Source organism: Pleurodeles waltl, chromosome 8 (genome assembly GCF_031143425.1).
Source record: "Pleurodeles waltl isolate 20211129_DDA chromosome 8, aPleWal1.hap1.20221129, whole genome shotgun sequence".
Classification (NCBI taxonomy): domain Eukaryota; kingdom Metazoa; phylum Chordata; class Amphibia; order Caudata; family Salamandridae; genus Pleurodeles; species Pleurodeles waltl.
In genome coordinates, this window is record NC_090447.1 from 1,249,019,997 (window position 1) to 1,249,041,255 (window position 21,259).

Below are 21,259 nucleotides of genomic sequence, written 5' to 3' on the forward strand. Positions count from 1 at the left end.
AGGCGTGTGCGTAGGGTGTGGTGGCAGACGATGTCGAACATAGCTGAGAGGTCCAGGAGGACGAGGGCTGCGGTTTTGCTGTTGTCCATGAAGGTTCTGATATCGTCTGTGGCAGCGATGAGGGACGTTTTGGTGCTGTGGTTGATGAGTAATCCGGATTGGGAAGGGTCCAGGGTGCTGTTCTCCTCGAGGAAGCAGGTCAGTTGTCTGTTGACAGCCTTCTCAATGACTTTTGCTGGGAAGAGGGGCAGGGAGATAGGCTGGAAGTTCTTGAGGTCGTTTGGGTCCGCCTTGTTTTTTTTAGGGGAGGGCGTTGACCTTTGGGTGTTTCCAGCTCTCCGGGAAGGTGACGGACTCAAAGGAACTGTGGATGATCTTTCTCTGGTTAGGGTGTGATGACGGAGCTTGCTCTGTTGAGGATGTGGTGAGGGTAGGGGTCGGATGGTGAGCCGGAGCGGATGGTGTTCATGATTTCGATGGTGTCGTTGACGGAGAGCAGGAGGCCGGTGAGTGGCGAGTCTGTGGTGTTGGTGGTTGCCTGGGGGATGGAGGAGGGTAGCGGGGGTTGCTTGCTGAATTTGTTGTGGATGTCTGCGATCTTGCAGTGGAAGTAGGAGGCTAGGGAGTCACAGAGGTCTTGTGATGGCAGGATGTCGTTGGAGCTGGGGTTGGAGAGTTCCATCACCGTGTTGAAAAGTTCCTTGTGGCTGTGTGCGTTGTTGTTGATGCGTTCTTTGAAGACGGTTCTTTTGGCGGTTCGGATGAGTTGGTGTGTCTGCGGATGGCGTTTTTGAAGGCTGTGTGGTTGTCCAGTGTCTGATCTAGGCGCCACTTCTTTTCGAGTATTCGGGTTGTCTGGAGGTCGGCGGTGAACCAGAAGGCCTTTCTGTCGATGCGTCTTTTGGAGGGATTTTTGATTGGGGCGAGAGTGTTGGCATAGGTGTTGATCCATTGCCTGAAGTTGCGGGCAGCTGTGTCAGTGTTGGTGATGTCGATGGTTGGTTCTGGGAGAGAGGGTAGTGATTAGTTGGTCTTCAGTGACCTTGTTCCATCTGCGGTGGAGAATCCGTTGTAGGTGATGGTGTGTTGTGGGTTTCTTGAAGGAGAAGTGGATGCAGCGGTGATCTGTCCAGTGGAGTTCGGTGGTGTGGCTGAAGGAGACTTGTTTGTTGGCAGAGAAACTAGGGTTGAGTGTGTGTCCTGCGGAGTGGGTTGGTGTTGTGACGAGTTGTTTGAGGCCGAGGTTGTTGATCAGGTTGGTGGTGGTGTCATTGGTGTTCTCGAGGTGGAAGTTTAAGTCCCAGTGGAGTATGTAGTCAGTGGATTTGAGAGCGTGCATGCTGATGACGTCGGTGATGGGGTCGCTGAACTGCTGTCGGGGGCCTGTAGACAAGGGTCCCTCGGAGGGTGGTGTTTGGGTTGGTGTGCATCTAGAAGTGCAGGTGTTTGGCAGAGCTTGAGGGCGTCTTCGGTGCTGGTCGTGATCCTGAGGGTTCTTCTGGACGATGGCGATCCCTCCTCCTGGTTTGTTGGAGCGGTCCCTGCGGGTGATCTAGTAGCCTTCAGGGATGGCTATGACGATGTCGGCACTGAGGAGGGGTTCATCCAGGTCTCGGTCAGGAAGGTGACATCTGGGGAAGCTGAGTCGATAAGATTCCATAGTTCTACTGCGTGTTTGTGGATGGAGCGTGTGTTGAGGAGGATACATCTGAGATGGTTGCGTCCTTCCTTGGTGGGTGGGTCGTTGGTGTGGAAGCTGGTGAAGGTGCAGTTCCGGCAGGAGAAGGGTCTGTGGGTGGTCTGCGGGGAGGCTTGAAGGCAGGCGGGAGAGCGGCCGGTGTTGAGGGTGCGGAAGGTGGTGTCGTAATGAAGACGTGTGTGGCGGTGGTGGTGTGGGGAACGAGAGCCAGGGGTTCTGGCGCTGGGCGCTATCCAGGCTCTGACGGGTGCAGACGGGGTTGCCTTTGGTGTGCCAGCGACGCGGCCGCCATGAAGTAGGGAGAGGGGGGGAGGAGAGGACAGCAGGGAGGTGGGGGCGAAAACAAGTGAAAAAAGGGGGGCCGTGAGGGCAGCAGCGACAGGAGAGCAGCGCAAGGAAGCAGAGGGGGGTGGGGTAGCAGCGGCTGGCGAGAGAGAGTGGTGGGAAGGCAAGAGTGAGTGAGAGAGAGTGCAGAGGGATAGGCTGAAAAAATGCAGAAAAGAGTAAAAGGCAAAAGTGAAAGCAAGTCTAGAAGGGCACATAAGAGAGCGAACAGCAGCAGGGGCACGGAGGGGGGCAGATACAGAGAGCGAGCACACAGAGAGGAGAAGAGAAAAGGAGGAGAGAGGCACCCCAGCAGGAAAGCAGAGCTCTCCCACTAGACACCAGGAATGAGGCACAGGCAGAAGCCTGCAGGTGGAGGAGGGCCTCGAACTCCTGACAGGGGTCAGGGGTTCAGAGCACCAAGGGATGAGGGCTTTACTTACAAGGTGGAGCCATGGGAGGCAGAGCATTTCATTAACCAAATCGGTGGTATTGCTCCCCCTAATGTTCTTCATGTGGTGCGTGTTGAGGCAGTCTGGGAATAACTCATTTTTTTTATATAGCGCTTGGTAATACAGGTTCTGCCATTTCATAGTGCTGCAAAGCAGGGGCCATTCTTAACAAAATCGCTATAATTCATTTGCAGTTAAGCTGCCTCTTCTGTTATTCCCTATGTATACAGTCAGTGTGTTTAAAAGTTAGGCTGGTATTGCCAATGTAGAAGAATAATTCCTTTAAAAGTTTAACACACATAAATATATGGCTGCCCCCTTTTCTTTGCTCCTAACTCTTGTGACCCCCTCATTCTCTGGGTTAAATGCCATGACAGTGCCTCTTTCTGACTTGTTTGGTGCTATAAACGTTTAGGTAAACACACTAGAAAGGGTTGCATCTCTAGGGTATCGCAGTCTGTCAGTAGGAATGAGGCAAAAACACTCTCACGCGACCTTGTTGTGTCTTCTCTCCTGCAGCGACATGCCTGAGAGGGTTGATGTGGCACCTGACATACATCCACTACACTCCAAATCAAAACACACAGGAAAAGACATTGTTCTTTATGACTCCAGTAGCTCTAACTCTTACAAATGCGAGACCTGTTGCATTGCAAATGTGTGTTAACTGAAGTTGCGCAGAAGTGCATCTAATTCTCTAACCTATTGAATTGCAACAATGGGAGAGTCTCAAAACAGTATAGCAGTCTGGTTATTCTGTACATTTTGGCTAGCTCAACCCTCCCTGTCACTGACAACACTGGTGTCTACCAGAATACAACCGTAGTCCTCTGGGATCTCATGGTAGTTCAAGGTTACCTCATGCAAATCTGAATCTCATTTTTGGATTTTGATGTGCAGGTAGCAGAAAGGAGGTTGTTTCCATCCAAATATTCTCACCTCCTACGACATCTACCTCCTCTGGTTTCATGGCTGGGACCTGGGAAGAGGCAAGATTTAGCTAATTTGACTCCCTGAAAGACCCTACAACCACGGTCTGGTCTGCTCTGACATCTTTGATAAATAATAACATATCAATTGCATAAATTGACGCATGTTTCTTGCCCCTCTAACCGAAGTCTGACCTCAAACGGCTCTGGCCGTCGCAAAGAAGAGGGTGTCAATGGGCATCTCACTCTAGTGCTCTTGTCCACCCCCATTGGAATCTTATACCACTTTACCTGTTGTTACCCTCACGATGGGCTTTACGTAAAGGAGGGAGATGCATTTTCTTATGTTCCTTCCAACAACAAATATTTCTAGTACTCTTGCCATACATTTTAATTTTAAGCAAACACCTTAGAGGTCAAGAGCTTAAAAATACCTACTGTGTGCAGAGAATGTGTCCCCCCCTCAAGCATCTACAAGAGCCTTCCTAAATCTAGGGAGGTGCTGTGGCCTCATGTCATGTATTAACCTGGGCAATGTTGTGAGCAGCCTCTTCACCAGCATTTAACGAGTTGACACATGTTGCTGTTAAGTGGGCAACCCTTCTCGAAAAGTTGAGTAGTCACTTTTCAGTTGCGTGTTGATGTATATGGGTGTTAAACTGTTATACCGGGTGGAACCTTTGCTCAGACAGTGTACACATATGTGAAAAGAGGAAATAATGCAGTAATATTGTCACAAAATGTATTGTATTGTATTGTAATAGTATGTTCGATGGCATATGTTGCTGCAGATACACATGTTTGGCACAGTCCGCTGCCTGGTGTTGGGCTCGGAGTATTACAAGTTGTTTTTCTTCGAAGAAGTCTTTTTGGTCACGGGACCGAAGGACTCCTCCCTCTTTGGCTCCATTGCGCATGGGCGTCGACTCCATCTTAGATTGTTTTTTTCCGCTGTCGGGTTCGGACGTATTCCTTTTCGCTCCGTGTTTCGGTTCGGAAAGTTAGTCAGAATCTCGGAAGAAAGCGTCGGTATTGTTCCGTTCGGTATCGGGATAGTTAGGTACATCGACACCGATCATCGGAAGACTTTGGGGCAGTTTCGATCCCCCATCGGGGCCTGGTCGGCCCGACCGCGTGCGACATCGAAGCCGATGGAACGGACCCCGTTTCGTTTCTGCCCAAAATGTCACAGTAAGTATCCTTATACAGATCAGCACTTGGTCTGTAACTTGTGCTTGTCCCCCGAGCACAAGGAGGATACCTGTGAAGCCTGTCGAGCCTTCCGGTCCAGAAAAACACTCCGGGACCGAAGAGCCAGGCGTCACCAAATGGCGTCCACGTCGACAAAACAACGTTTCGACGACGAAGAGGAAACATTCTCGGTTCCGGAATCAGAATCCGGAGACTCCGACGTCGAACAACAGCAACAAACTGTGAGTAAGACGTCAAAAAGTAAATCCATCGACAAACCGAAAGCCCAGGGGACGCCACTGCCAACAGGCCATGGCTCGACCCATAAATCAGGCGACCCGTCGAAGGGGCCGAAAAAGGGCACGCCCATAGCGAAGACACCCGACTCCGGTCGAGGGACCGCCATGGAGCAACCTCGGAGCCGAGAAAGCGGCTCCGAGAGACAAAAACAAGATACCGGCACCGAAAAACATCGGCACCGAGAATCCATGCCGAAAGGAACAAAAATTCTGTCGGTGCCGAAACCGAAAAAAGATTCTCTCTCGGCGCCGAAAAATACCACACCTTCATCCTACTCAGAGGAACAAGGACTAAGTGGCCAAATGCACAAATTTGGACAAGAGCTCCAAAGTGTAGAATCGGACTACACACAAAAGAGACTGTGCATCCAGCAAGATACAGGGAAGATATCAACCCTTCCCCCAATCATGAGGAAAAGAAGGATCGGACTTCCAAAGGATGACACACAACCACAAGCCAAAGTGGTTAAAAAAGTCACGCCTCCGCCCTCTCCTCCACAGGCATCGCCGGCACAAACACCGCCACAAATGCACTCACCAGCGCAAACTACCATAAGTCATGACGATCAGGATCAAGACGCTTGGGACCTGTATGACACCCCAGTGCCGGACAATGATCCCGAGTCATACCCAACAAAGCCGTCACCGCCAGAGGACAGTACCTCATACTCGCAACTGGTGGCTAGGGCTGCAGACTTCCACAATGTCCAACTGCATTCCGATCCTATAGAGGATGATTTCTTATTTAACACCCTCTCGGCTACACATAGCCAATATCAATGTCTCCCAATGCTACCAGGGATGTTACGGCACGCAAAACAAATTTTTGAGGAGCCCGTAAAATCAAGAGCCATCACCCCAAGGGTGGATAAGAAATACAAACCACCACCCACAGACCCAGTGTTTATTACTTCGCAGTTACCACCCGACTCTGTGGTAGTAGGGGCAGCTCGCAAAAGAGCAAATTCACATACATCTGGCGACGCCCCACCTCCGGACAAAGAAAGCCGAAAATTTGACGCGGCAGGGAAAAGAGTGGCATCACAGGCAGCCAACCAGTGGCGCATCGCAAATTCACAAGCGCTGCTGGCCAGATATGACCGCGCACACTGGGACGAGATGCAACTTCTCGTAGACCATCTTCCCCAGGAATACCAAAAAAGGGCGCAGCAAATAGTGGAAGAGGGACAAACGATCTCAAACAATCAAATCCGCTCTTCACTAGACGCAGCCGATACTGCAGCAAGAACAGTCAACACTGCTGTCACCATAAGGAGACACGCTTGGCTACGCACTTCAGGCTTCAAACCTGAAATCCAGCAGGCTGTCCTTAATATGCCCTTCAACGAGAAACAACTGTTTGGCTCGGAAGTGGATACAGCCATTGAAAAACTTAAAAAGGACACAGACACGGCCAAGGCCATGGGCGCACTCTACTCCCCGCAGAGCAGAGGCTCTTTCAGAAAAACTCCATTTAGAGGGGGGTTTCGTGGCCAACCCACAGACACCACCAGCCAACAATCAAGAACCACACCATATCAGGGTTCCTTCCAAAGGGGAGGTTTCAGGGGATATCGGGGGGGTCAATTCCCAAGGAGTAGGGGAAGATTCCAGACTCCAAAAACACCTCCACCTAAACAGTGACTTTCAAGTCACGCAACCCCTTCACTCAACACCAGTGGGGGGAAGACTAAGCCAATTCTACCAATCTTGGCAACAGATTACAACAGACAATTGGGTATTAGCAATAATCCAACATGGCTATTGCATAGAATTCCACAACTTCCCACCAAACATCCCCCCCAAAACACGCAAAATGTCACAACATCATTTAGAACTTTTAGGACTAGAAGTTCAAGCACTACTGCAAAAGGATGCAATAGAATTAGTACCAGTACAACAAAAAAACACAGGAGTTTACTCCCTGTACTTTCTAATTCCAAAAAGAGACGAAACATTGAGACCAATATTAGATCTCAGGACACTAAATACCTACATCATATCGGACCATTTTCACATGGTCACACTACAAGACATCATTCCACTGCTCAAACAGCAAGATTACATGACCACATTAGACCTAAAGGATGCGTACTTTCATATACCAATACACCCTTCTCACAGAAAGTACCTACGGTTCGTATTCAAAGGAATACATTACCAATTCAAGGTGTTGCCATTCGGAATAACAACTGCACCAAGAGTGTTCACAAAATGTCTAGCAGTAGTAGCAGCACACATCAGGAGACAACAGATACATGTGTTCCCTTACCTAGACGACTGGCTAATCAAAACCAACACAGTAAAAAAATGCGCAAACGACACCACTTTTGTCATACAAACCCTTCACAAACTGGGTTTTTCCATCAACTACACAAAATCACACCTAGAACCGTGTCGAACACAACAATATCTAGGAGCAACCATCAACACATCAAAAGGAATTGCCACTCCAAGTCCACAAAGAGTGCAGGCATTCCACAAGCTAATAAGTGCTATGTTTCCAAACCAAAAGATACAAGCAAAATTTGCGCTAAAACTTCTAGGCATGATGTCATCATGCATAGCCATTGTCCCAAACGCAAGACTACACATGCGACCCTTACAACAGTGTCTAGCATCACAATGGTCACAGGCACAGGGTCAACTTCAAAATCTGGTGTTGGTAGACCGCCAAACATACCTCTCGCTTCTATGGTGGAACAGCAAAAATTTAAACAAAGGGCGGACATTTCAGGACCCAGTGCCTCAATACGTTATAACAACAGATGCTTCCATGACAGGGTGGGGAGCACACCTCAATCACCACAGCATTCAAGGACAATGGGATATACACGAAACAAAATTTCATATCAATTACCTAGAACTGTTGGCAGTATTTCTAGCGTTAAAAGCCTTCCAACCCATAATAACACACAAATACATTCTTGTCAAAACAGACAACATGACAACAATCTATTATCTAAACAAACAAGGAGGAACACACTCAACACAATTGTGCCTCCTAACACAAAAAATTTGGCAGTGGGCGATTCACAACAACATTCGCCTAATAGCACAATTTATTCCAGGAATACAAAACCAACTAGCAGACAACCTTTCGCGAGACCACCAACAAGTCCACGAATGGGAAATTCACCCCCAAGTCCTGAACAAGTACTTTCAAATTTGGGGAACACCCCAGATAGATTTGTTCGCAACAAGAGAAAACTCAAAATGCCAAAACTTCGCATCCAGGTACCCACACCGCGAATCACAAGGCAATGCTCTATGGATGAATTGGTCAGGGATATTTGCGTACGCTTTTCCCCCTCTCCCTCTCCTTCCATATCTAGTAAACAAGTTAAGTCAAAACCAACTCAAACTCATACTGATAGCACCCACATGGGCAAGACAACCTTGGTATACAACTCTACTAGACCTTTCACTAGTACCGCATGTCAAACTACCCAACAGGCCAGATCTGTTAACACAACACAAACAACAGATCAGACATCCAAACCCAGCATCATTGAATCTGGCAATTTGGCTCCTGAAATCCTAGAATTCGGACACTTGGACCTCACACAAGAATGCATGGAGGTCATAAAACAAGCTAGAAAACCTTCCACTAGACACTGCTATGCATCTAAGTGGAAAAGATTTGTTTACTACTGCCATGCCAATCAAATACAACCAGTACATGCCTCTACTAAAGACATAGTAGGATACTTACTACATTTGCAAAAAGCAAATCTTGCTTTTTCATCTATAAAAATACACCTCGCAGCTATATCTGCTTACCTACAAACTACTCATTCATCGTCTCTATTTAGAATACCAGTTATTAAAGCATTCATGGAAGGGCTAAAAAGAATTATACCACCAAGAACACCACCAGTTCCTTCATGGAATCTTAACATCGTCTTAACAAGACTCATGGGTCCCCCTTTCGAACCCATGCATTCCTGTGAAATGCAATATCTAACCTGGAAGGTCGCATTTCTCATTGCAATCACATCCCTCAGAAGAGTAAGTGAAATACAGGCATTTACCATACAAGAACCATTTATTCAAATACACAACAATAAAATAGTTCTAAGAACAAATCCAAAATTTCTGCCAAAAGTAATCTCACCATTCCATTTAAATCAAACAGTAGAATTGCCAGTGTTCTTCCCACAACCAAATTCTGTGGCTGAAAGGGCACTACATACATTAGACATCAAAAGAGCACTAATGTATTACATTGACAGAACAAAGCTAATCAGGAAAACAAAACAACTGTTCATAGCTTTTCAAAAACCACACATAGGAAATCCAATCTCTAAACAAGGCATTGCTAGATGGATAGTCAGATGCATTCAAACATGCTATCTTAAAGCCAAAAGAGAATTGCCTATTACACCAAAGGCACACTCAACCAGAAAGAAAGGTGCTACAATGGCCTTTCTAGGAAACATTCCTATGAGCGAAATATGTAAGGCTGCAACCTGGTCTACGCCTCATACTAAACACTACTGTGTAGACGTACTAAATGCACAACAAGCTACAGTGGGCCAAGCTGTACTAAGAACATTATTCCAAACTACTTCAACTCCTACAGGCTAAACCACCGCTTTTAGGGGAGGTAACTGCTTTATAGTCTATGCCAAACATGTGTATCTGCAGCAACATATGCCATCGAACTGAAAATGTCACTTACCCAGTGTACATCTGTTCGTGGCATTAGTCGCTGCAGATTCACATGTACCCTCCCACCTCCCCGGGAAGCCTGTAGCCGTTTAGAAGTAGATCATAAACCTTAAACATCTGAACATTTGTAAATAATTATTAGAAACTCTTATCATACATACATATTCACTCCATTGCATGGGCACTATTTATACCAAACAACTCCATCCTCACCCTCTGCGGGGAAAACAATCTAAGATGGAGTCGACGCCCATGCGCAATGGAGCCAAAGAGGGAGGAGTCCTTCGGTCCCGTGACCAAAAAGACTTCTTCGAAGAAAAACAACTTGTAATACTCCGAGCCCAACACCAGGCAGCGGACTGTGCCAAACATGTGAATCTGCAGCGACTAATGCCACGAACAGATGTACACTGGGTAAGTGACATTTTCATTATATAGCGCTTACTACTGCATTATACAGCATTATTTAGTCAACCCTTCAGCATAATTTGATTCTCCCCTGTCACACAATTCTAGTGGCCCTATTTATAGGACACCATATCTAGTGGATCTTGGTCTGGCTTTGGCAGTGACACAATCAAGGTCTTGCTAGTAGTAGACATCCTGCCTTGACACCCTCAGTAAACCATGCCATTAGCTTCCTTGCCAGTTGGCTGCATATGTATTGTCAAATTAATGTGATTAATGTGCAAGTTCTACAACGAGTTCCAACAGAGCCCTTCTGATTTTCTGGATTGTAATCAGGGCTTCTAACTCCTCTACCCAATCTGGGGTGGGGGTGAGGGAGGTGGCGGGGTGGGGGGGTGGGGAGGAGAAGAGATGCTGGTTGGAAATAACCAGTCCCTACAAAAATGTCTCTGTTACTTCAGAGGATGGGTCTTCCCTGCCTTTTCTAACGTTGATGGTAGTATTCATACATTAGTCCATACATTGGTCCATTAGTTCTTTCATTTGAGTTTGTAGGATGCAGTCTGGGTTCACTTTCATTGTAATTATAGGGGAGTGTCCCTGCTTTCTGGTTTGATCAGCCAGGCTAATAGTCTTCCTAATTTGCCTCCCTTGTTATGACTTCTTGATGGACAGGCAGTGTAATCCATACATCACAGTCTCCCACTCAGAGTGACAAGTTGTTTGGCCTGCCAAAGACACACTGAATCTCTTGTTTAAGGTGGTGCTGAATTTTCCAACTCTGTTAGGTTGCTTTCCAGGGCTTGCAATTCTAATTCTAAAGGAAGTTTTTACATATAAACTCTCTAAAACCGTGGTTCCCAACCTGTCGTTCAGCGACCTCTGGAGGTCTGCGACTGCTTAGAAAATTAAATAACATTAACAGATAAATAGAGTGTATATACATAAAGTGGGTGAATGTACAACTGAAAATTTTAAAATGTTCTGTAAAGGTCAAAGAATTTGAAATTGGAGGCAAAAAATTAAATTAGTATCCTCAGATTAATTTGTGGGAGCAGTGCAGATACATCAATCAGAATATAGCATGGGTGGTGTGTGACTTCAATTAAATTTAGAAAAGCTCCAACCTTCCTATTAATTTTTTTTATTTATACTTGTTTGCAAATTAAATAAAATGTGCTATCATTTGTTTACGTGTTTGATGACTGCTTGTTTCTCTATTTTTTGTGTATTGTTTTGCATTTCAGTTCATCCACAGTGTCTAAGCCAGGGTCCACGGCTTCCAGTAATGACTCTGTTGGGGGGGGGGGTTCTGAGGATTCCAATAATGATTCAGTGGGGGTACCAGATTCCAGTAGTGATGAAGTGGGGATCAAAAGAAGTCAAAAGGTTGGGAACCATTGCCATAAAACCTTGAGGAAACCAACCCTTTATTATCCTAAGAGCAGATATCTATCTCACTCATCGTAACGCTAATGGCTGGATCATCTATTTTGTACCATTTTGTAACTGCCATGTGGATATTGATGCATGACAATGGCTGCATTTAATACTAATTTTAGAGGGTTATTGTTGAAAGTTATTTTTCCCTGCTATTCTGCCTGGCTGACTAAAGCCTGAACCTAACCAGGACACATTATTTGATCTCAATGTACATGTAAGTCCTGCAGTGAAAACTCCTGGGTTGCTGTGTCTTCGTGTATCTGTTAGGGCCTAGTGTACCATCTAGTGACTTAGCATTTTGTCTATGTAGGAGTATTGGAGAGTGGTGCAACTAGTCTAGAACCATGTCAGTCACACTGTTGAAGACCCTCAAGAAACAAAAGATGATATACCCGGTTTACAGGCTTCCGTACCAGAAAGGCTGGTAACTTGGTGCTGCCAGTACCACTGGAGTATCATCTAGGTCTCCCTGAACTAGTGCGCAGCTATCCTCTCATTTTAAATTTACAGTCTGGTTTAACCAGTACCCAGGGCTTCATCCACACAAGGACAACCCAAGGGAAATAGGAATAACTTGTGTAATGTGTCTGACCCCTCCACTTAGATGTGATGCAGTTTTGCTCCTTCAGTATGTGTTAGTGCCTTCTTAAGTAAAGGCTATATGAGCCCATTGCATTTAAGGAAAGAATGTATTATGCATTGTTTATTAGCTGTGCACATGACCCCAACATCCATGTAAATAGATTGTGACTCATTGCTGTTCCTTCATTGTTGCCACCTCCATCTGTCTTGTGCATACGTTGTCAATTGTCCTTTCACTGTATGCCGCTGCAAGAGTAATTACATCTTTATATTATGTGCCTCCTGGCTTGAATCAACTTTCCCAAATCTTCCAGTCCCTGGACGCAGAAATAAAAATCATCCGTCCATATGTACAGCTGTACAATACACGTAATGCACTGTTCTTTGCCTTTCATACTGTCACAAAGTAGAAGGAACAGGTTAGTGTTTCCCACCAATGGACAGTAACGTTCCCTCCCATCTGTCTCCCTTGCTTTTACCCCAAAAGGGGCGATATGATTCTAGTCCTGGATGGAATTGCTCTGTTTCTCGACTAGTATCTGTTTTCTATAACCACAGGAGGGCATTTTGAACTGTCTGTGGTGAATGGCAGCATCTCAGTCTTCGTGAATATGTTATAAACACCATACCTAAAGACATGAATCTGGAAAATATGGGTGGAGGAATAGGGTGCATCATTAGGTGTATTCCACACAGATGTTTCAGAGATCATGTCACAAAATGTCTTCTGCTGTTTGTGGGGTGATGTTGAGCAGATCTGCCATTTCACTTCCAGGCATGTTGTGGATTAATTATCTGGCCCTCAGAATTAATTTCCTCAGGCAATGAAATCTTCACTGAGCCTTGTAATGCTGCTTCCGCCGCTAGTGCAGCTCTCTTCCTGTATCTGCGAAAGGAAGGGGGTGCAAATGTTTTTTTGGAATGTTTTTGTTCGCTAGGACGACTTCTTCTTTTATAACTAGATACTTTGTTGTTTTTCCTCTGACAGCAGCACAGTGCGAGGAGGAAAGTCATTAACTTACATGGATTTTTAGGTGTGGCTTGACAGTGCAATTGTCACCAGACCTTTTAACAAAGACCAATCTTATGCTTCAGTGCTTCCACACAAATACATATCCATTCCCATGCTATTTACTTGTAATGCTTCACATTATCATACAATAGTCGTTTAAAGCCAGATCTGTTGGCATTGCCAGTTCTTGTTTTGAGGTATGCCAGAAAGAAGAGGACATATGTAAAACCTAGTTTGAGCTTCTTCCCAAGAAAGAATGAATGCCGGTGTTGCACCACTAGCGTGTAATCAAGGAAGAACATAACTCTACTCCCATTAGTATCATAGTGGCCTGCTTTTCTGTCAGCTTGTTGGATTACATTGCTGTCTCGAAGGTTCAGAAGTGTTTCCATCTCAATGGACAGCTACCTTTCTACATATCGCACTACATGTTTGGGGTTCTGTGCCATCTGGCAGTTCTATAATTCAGATTTTACTGATCTTTGCACCTCCTTCAACATCCTTAGCTCTTCACTCCATTACTGGACTCTCTTGGCAATTTCTTAGACCCGTTTCTGTGGATATACTGTTTTGGCTGGAACTCCTGCAAAGAGGTTTTGTTTTGTTGGCAGTTTCTGCTAGTCTTTGCTGGTCCTCCCTCAGAAACCCCTAATCCTCTGCAGCTGTGTCCTCCTTTACTTCTAGCACGTTCCTAACCTCTGTTACTGCTACTAATATTCTGTCCACTTTATCAGGTTCCAAGGCAGCTGAATCCAGTTGGGGTCCATTTTCTTTGTCTTTGATATTCAAGCCCTTTTCCCAGCTCCTGTGTCCTCTGTGTGTGAGGGTCTGTTGTGCTTCTACGTTGTTCTGCACCTGTGACATTCAGGTGGGGGGGAGGGAGCAGTCTCTGTATATAGCTGTTACCTTAAGGCTCTCTTTAATTTAATGTGGTCTCCACTACGATGATTTTCCTTGTGTATATCTGGGACCAGCACACTTCTCAGGTTTCCTTCCAGAATCAGTGAGCCTTCCCGTTAGGCATCAGTTGCTTACCCCTTATCCGTATGGGGGGGGGAAGATTTCCAGTGGGATTGGTTCACCTTCTTTTCTGCAGGGCTCTGAGTGGTACATCATGCAGAAGCCCTACAGCGCAAAGCTACACTGGCCGTCTTTTCACTTTCCCTTATTTTCAGAATCGACTTCCATGAAGATTATGAATCAAGGGAGTTCACACCCAGATATACATAGCAATATCAGGCATTTCTGGTGGGTTAACTTGCTTTGTCCTGCAAAGTGTATTAGCTCAAAATAGGGGCAAATATACGTAATATAAGGTAGAAAAAATACTTTATTAGTTAATAAGAACACGTCTAAGAGATACAATTACAGGTATCAGTTAACCTAAAGCATTTGCAAACAGTAAAATATGAGCAGAAAATAAAGAGGTCCTCATAATTAAAACGAAGGAAACCCAAATATGATTCTGGACACAAACATAACCTATTATTTTAAGAGAGCATAATCACAACCATCCCTAGGAGGAGACATAGCATCCTGTTATCTAAAGGTGTATTCAAGATTAACAAAACCCTTACATTGCTGATACCTAATGTCTATAGGATGGATTCTGATGTTATGTGACTGAACAATTCCCTTCTTTGCCTAGAGGTTGCTAGATGAGCTTGCTGGAGCCGCCAGGGCAGAAAAGATTCTCAGAAACTGGATTAATCTGATATTTAACTTTTCATTACTTGGGTCCAGAGCTGTCATGACAGCCAACCTACAGGACTGAACTTCTAGGATGTTAAATTCTCTTCTCAGTAATTCCCGTCTCTAATTTCCCATAGCTGGAGAAATGCAAACCACATAGATTCTCCCTAGGTTGAGAGCACAGTCTACCGGCTTGTGGATGCATCCCTGCCTCTCTTTTTGATTTCGGTAGGAAATCAAGAATTGGTAGATCTCCCAACCTCATCCGTACGAGGGTCTGCTTAGTTTTTCATGCTAATGAGGCAGACAGGATAGGTGATTCCTTATCAACACAAGAAGAGGGACTGGGAGGTTGATGGTCAAGTGTACAGTCTCCCGAGGCTTACTGTAAAGTAGAAAGGTATACTGTTCCAACAAAATAGTAATTAGAATGCAGGGTCAAAATCAGTCAGTGATATCAGGAGAGCCCTCAAGCACCTAATAGGGTGCCAAGCTTCATCACTGGGCAATCTCCTCGTCAGACCGGTGCTGCAATGTCTGGCGGACCACCCCTGAAATAGGGATGGTACTGTACCGAAGATTGTTAGCCAAGTTTAATTTGGGTCTGAGACGAATACTGACTGTAAAAGGATGTATATAGATAAATATAGGAGAGATTGAGAGAGTTAAAATTAGCGCTGAACTTTAGGCATCACTTTAATGAATCAGGGAAAAGTTCAGGCCAAGATTAATAAACAAAAGGGATATCACTGACTGATTTCGACCCTGCATTCTAGGTGATTTCTTATCCATCGCATATGAATTTAGAACCAACCATCCATGAGATCGATTCTATAGAGCCTCCATGTCTTCTAGCAGGCATAAGATTGTAGCTGATTTATTAACTCTTTTTCTGAAAGCTGGCGCACGTAATGAGCTGCCCCACAGATCACCCAGCACTAGCCGTGCTAAGCCTTTTTTCCAGTAGTCCTTAACAATCTTATTGCCCCTCTCAAGATTGATTTCCTGCCAGACTAGATTTAAAAGAGTCCCTGTGGGAGCTAAATGTATTTTGTAACAGCCATTGACAAATGCTGCCAGTCTTGCCAATGATTGCTTTGTTAGCGAAAACTCTAGTCTGACTTGGGCCGAGGAGGCCAATCTAGGTAGTTGGAAGACTTATTTATAGGATTTCATGAATTCCTTATATAATATGACCACCTCAGCCCCCCTCATTATTTCTGTCCCATATGCAAGGGGTGAAAGTAATTTTGCTCTCATAACCATGGTCATTGGTTTTAGGGGCCGCCCAAAGATGGACTTTGCCAAGCTACTGAACACCCGGTTTAAGGCTTGTACCTTCTCCCTTATTACTTATTCGTGGGCTGCAAATGTGCCTTTAGAGTCAATCCTGACACCTAGGTATGTGTATGCTACTACTTCCTCAATATGTTGGCCTTTCAAATACCACTTTCTGCGTAAGGTAGGTTTACGATTAAGGGGGATTATTTTGGATTTCCTATAGCTTATTTTTAAATCATTAGCCAGCACATATCCTCCTAAATAATTCAAATGTTTCTGTAAGCCTACTCTGGAATTACTAACCAGCAGCAGGCCATCAGCATAAAGTAGATTGGATATTTGGTGACCCCCATAAACTTGGTGGTTGGGCTGACTGCTTGTCCAGGGCTGGAGATAAATCTGCTATGTACAGATTGAAAAGGAGCGGGGCTAGTACACAGCCCTGTTTCAGACCAGCAGTGGTTTTGATAGGCCTGGATAGATAAGAGCCATCTCCCACTTTGATTTTAACCCAAGTTACAGCCTACACAGTATTTATTCATGAGCATTTTGTCTGTAGGTTCTGGCAGTAAAAATTCTTATTGGGTCTAGTTTGCCTTACTGTATTTTGAACGTGCAATTCATATTATTGCAGTCGAGAGCCTTAAATCAAGGAGACCTTCTCTGGTAAATTGTGGTGCATTGAGATTTTTCTGGAGTACTAGATACTTGTGAGGACTACATGTTCCCCGACATATAGGGCATAAGTTAATGCGCTTTTCTCAAAGGGAGACTATTGTATGATGAATTTTAATAAAAAGAAACATGGGAACGGTAATGCATTGTTTTTGTAGACATACATGTGTACCATTGTTACTTGGCTCACAATGTTTGTTTTCAACATATTATCAGTATTGTTTTTTTTTTTTATTGTTTTTGTTATTGTTTTTTTTTTTTTTTTTGGCTTGAATCATGAATAAAGGGGTTTTGGTGATTTACACAAATGACTACTTTCCAAATTCAAGACATTGTCTTTTTTTTTGTAAAAATGTTGAGCTTTCTAGGTCTACTTATTGTTTTTTTTTTTTTTTTACCACTTTTATCGAGTGCAAGCATATAGAATAAGTAAATAAAATGAAAATGTGACCACCAGTTATGAAAGTTATGCTGGTGAAAGAGAAAAATCTTTTTCAAGTCAAGTTTTGTGGTAAGTTTATAAGTTAGCAATTGTAATAATAATGTGAACTTTTGTACAGTTTACACACAAGTGCACACTTTTTCCATAGTTTGTGTAACTTTTTAATATGAAATATACAGATTTTGATATTTTTAGACATGTCATGATACTGGAATTCCATGATCCTTGTACTGAAGTATACCCTCCTGTGAAATATAAAGGAGAGTAGTGGCAGTGCAAGCAAATTCCGTCCAGGAATATTTCCTAAATAGAAGAAAAAAAAAATGTGGTTTGACCAAAGGTCAAAGCTCTCCGATGTGAAACCTTTTAGTACCTCGTTTGAATTAGATGGTTTTCTGTTGTTCAAAAATTCTTCCTCAACTCATATCCTTCCCCAAGGCTACCTGTTCCTTTGTTAGGTTGCCCCTGCGCTGTTATGAAACAAAACATACAACAGATGTCTTGTATAACCTGCATGAAGTATTGCTTGGGAATGAAAGATTGTGTGGATTTTATGCAGGTGATCCTTTAGGTTTCTAATTTTTATTTAAATGTTTGATTTTCTTTTTGTTGATAGTGACTTGCTTGACAAGAGTCCCGAAGGCACAGTCTTAAGCACAGATGACTTTTTTCGGCAGCGTGATGGCTATAACTTTGTTGGAAAAAAGCTTGGAAACGCTCATGAGTGGAATCAAGATCGAGGTATGCGAGCAGTTCAAATATATATCCACTTTTTTTGTTAACATCACCAAGTTAATTTGGAATTGTTATGTTGCATTACTTGATGATTGCACTCAAGGTGCAAAGTCTAAACTAACATTCGCTTAAGAAGTATTATTGTGTTTTGTCCACTTGGCAGGAGAGAGTATCAGAAAGAATCAGTTTAGCATTAGAGTGGTGATGTTGATGTCCTACATGAGAATGGCAAATGCTGCATGCTAAGTCAATACAACAATCGCAATCTAAGTCAGTAAAACAAAGTGATTTAACTGTACATATTTGTTAGATTCTGGGCTGTTGTGCCAAACACACATTCTGCTGTATTTTGCAATAAAAGCAACATGGTGTATGGCACAGTTAAAAGAATTACACATAAGACATTGTGTTTTGGTGACCGTGATATGGAGTCTCCACTGACTATTCTGTAATAGTTAACAGCCTTCAAAGTTGGTATAGAAGTTGAATACTGTATGTTACATTCCTCTTCTCCAGACACGTTTAGTTGCTGATGTATGCAGTTTTTTATTATCTGGCTGCGGTCCGTGGTATTGTATGAAAACGTCCAATAAAGAGAGTTTTTAAAAAGTTGGTATAGTAGATGGATCCTAGTGATCTTCATGTTAACTGTAATTGCAGATGCATTTTGTTTCAGTCACAACAATGACAGTATCTGCTCCAGTGGCCCTCATTCGGGAGGGACTGGTGTTGTGTGGAGCCTGTAAATTATGCTGAATATGATGTGCATTAATTCAATGACAAACAATCATTAAAGCAATATTTGTTTAAGTAAGTAGTAGTATAATGCTCAGTTTATCAGGACATTGAACAAGGTCTGTCTTAACTGGTAGAACACAAGCTGTCCACCTGGCACCTTACTTCTCAGAAGCCCGCAAACTCATCGCTTTTCCCCACACAGTTCATACTCTAGAACAAGACCACGAACACAAAAACAAGTTCACTGCCTGCATGAGCGAAGTCACTAACTGGATGAAAGCTATCTCTCTCAAGCTCAACACTAACAAGGTATCAGTAGACATTTTTAACAAGAAAACCTCACCAAGGGACTCCAGCTGGCAGCTGCCAAATTTGGCTCTATAACAAGCACCAACGTCCGGAACCTTGCAATATTTATTAATAGTGAATCAGTCATGCATTTATAGAGCATGACTTATCACCCAGGGGGTCTCATGGTGCTAGATGGGAGGCACAGGTCAGTCGAAGAGCCAGGTCTTGAGGTCCTTCTGGGGCTGAGCCAGCGATGGGGCCTGCCTGAGGTGGAGCGGCATCGTGTTCCAGGTCTGCGCAGCAAGGTAGAAGGATCTTCCTCCAGCCATGTTCTTCTGGATCCTGGGGATAGTGGCGAGGGCCAGTTAAGCACAGCGGAGTTACCTGGCGGGTGTGTAGAAGGAGAGGCGGTGGTTGAGGTAGGCCGGTCCGATGTTGTGAAGGGGTTTGTACGTGTGTGTCGTGAGTTTGAAAGTGATGCGTTTATTGACGAGGAGTCAGTGTAGGTTTCTCAGGTGGGTGGAGATGTGGATGTCGATGATCAGTCTGGCCACCGCGTTATACATTCTTTAGAATCTTGTTTGGAGGCTCTTGTTGATTCCAGCCTAGAGTGCGTTGCTGTAGTTGAGTTTACTGCTGACGAGTGCCTTGATGACTGTTCATCTCCTGTTGATGGGGATCCACTTGAAGATCTTGGAGCAGGCCATAGACAGTGAGAAGTCGAGAATGATGCCAGGGTTACCTGTGTGGTCGGTCGGAGATGGGGTGATTCTGAGAACACTGGGCCATCAGGAGCCACCCCAGGTGGTAGGGGTGGGGCCTAGGATGAAGATTTCTGTCTTGTCTGAGTTCAGCTTGAGGCATCTGTCTCTCATCCAGTTGGCAACTGCCTTCATTCCATAGTGAACGTTTCTTTTGGTGGTCAATGGTTCATAGGGGAGGGAGGTCGTCTGCATATGAGACAGTGTTGAGCCCATGGTGTCTGACGATCTTGGCGAGTGGAGTCCTGTAGTAAACTGGACATGACCGCCCAAGTCAGCACTGGCATTGGATCGTGCCTTCACACCCTGAAGATGCAAAAGAAGATCACTAAATGGCTCCTAAGCAGCATTAGAAAAACAATCACTCACGTCCTAGTCAGCAGCAAGTTGGATGACCGGAAGACCCACTATGCTGAGATCACCATGAATGCAAACCATCTAAAACTCAGCAGCCAGACTGATCCTCAGCCTCCCACACATAACTAACTCCACACCTCCGGGAGCTCCACTGACTCCTGATAAACAAATGTGCTCTTTTCAGACTCCTCACACGCACATATTCAAGGCACTACATAACTTAGGTTCCACCTGAGTTGTCCTACCCAAGGTCCATCTCCTTCCACCAACCACCCAGACACCTCCGTTCTGCAGGACTACTACTCGCACACATCTTGTGCATATATACAGAGCCAGATCAGGAGGACTGACATTCTCTTAGCTCGCTCATAAAGTATGGACCGACCTCCCACTCCACATTAGAGCCTCCTCCTCTGTTCTTGCTTTTCATAAGAAGTTGAAAACTCTGCTTTTCATGAACCAACCTACCATAGGCAGGGCTAGCATGCACACACACCTCTCAACGCCAGGATACTCTTGCAGGTGACAGTGCACTTTAAAAATACATGTAATATAACATGGTATGCCTCTATGGTTGTTTGCAAGCGTATATTCATTTCAGGAGGATATAGTGAAAGCAGGGTGGTATTACACTCAATATCACTACTTACAGGGTCCACAGGTAAATAACTTGTGCTGAAAATGCTCATATAAGATAGTAAAGAATCTTTATTAAGAGCTTCCAAGACAGATTGAGTCATCCATGAACACAACCTAAATCGGGTTTTAATTGTGTCCAATACAGAAAGAATGAGTAGAAGGGGGTGGGGGGCTGGGTAAATGTTAGTTCTGCTCCTGTGGTCCTAAGGGAGAGTCTTAAGTTCCTCAGAAGCAAATTGTAAATGTAGCTATTTGACTTCTAGTATTTGTTTTGACAGATCGGGTATCTTTCAGCCTGCTTCTATATAAAAGGTAATAGTTATGTACTTGTTATTGAAACATTTAAATTTTGTTCATACGTTTCTTTCTACAGCATTCAGAGTGAGGGATCAAGCTACATTTGATGAGTGTGCGGACTTTGTAGTTGTGTCCAGCCATGTAAAACACAAGCACATGCAGGTAGCTGCAGTTATAGACTGCTGCATCAGAGTGGGATACATCAAAGTCAAAAAAGCACTAAAATAGATGAAAGATTGCATTTTTTGCCAAGATATAAAAATATCAATTTGTTACTGAACACACTGAAGTAATGACGATTGGTCAGATCAGGAGGTTCACTGAAAACCGAGATATTT

The 21,259-nt window shown here is 44.3% G+C and overlaps 1 protein-coding gene across 8 annotated transcripts in view; it reads left to right on the forward strand.

Annotated features, from left to right (window-relative positions):
- Positions 1-21,259, forward strand: part of LOC138250560 (uncharacterized) — a 454,823-nt gene that overhangs the window by 76,319 nt on the left and 357,245 nt on the right. For all 8 annotated transcript variants that reach the window (XR_011194983.1, XR_011194984.1, XR_011194981.1 and 5 more), the window contains exon 4: positions 17,720-17,844. Coding sequence is in view for 4 of the 8 variants with exons in the window: in XM_069205561.1 (XP_069061662.1) it covers positions 17,720-17,844 (125 nt within the window). In the remaining 4 variants the exon portion in view is untranslated. The remainder of the gene's footprint in view (positions 1-17,719; positions 17,845-21,259) is intronic.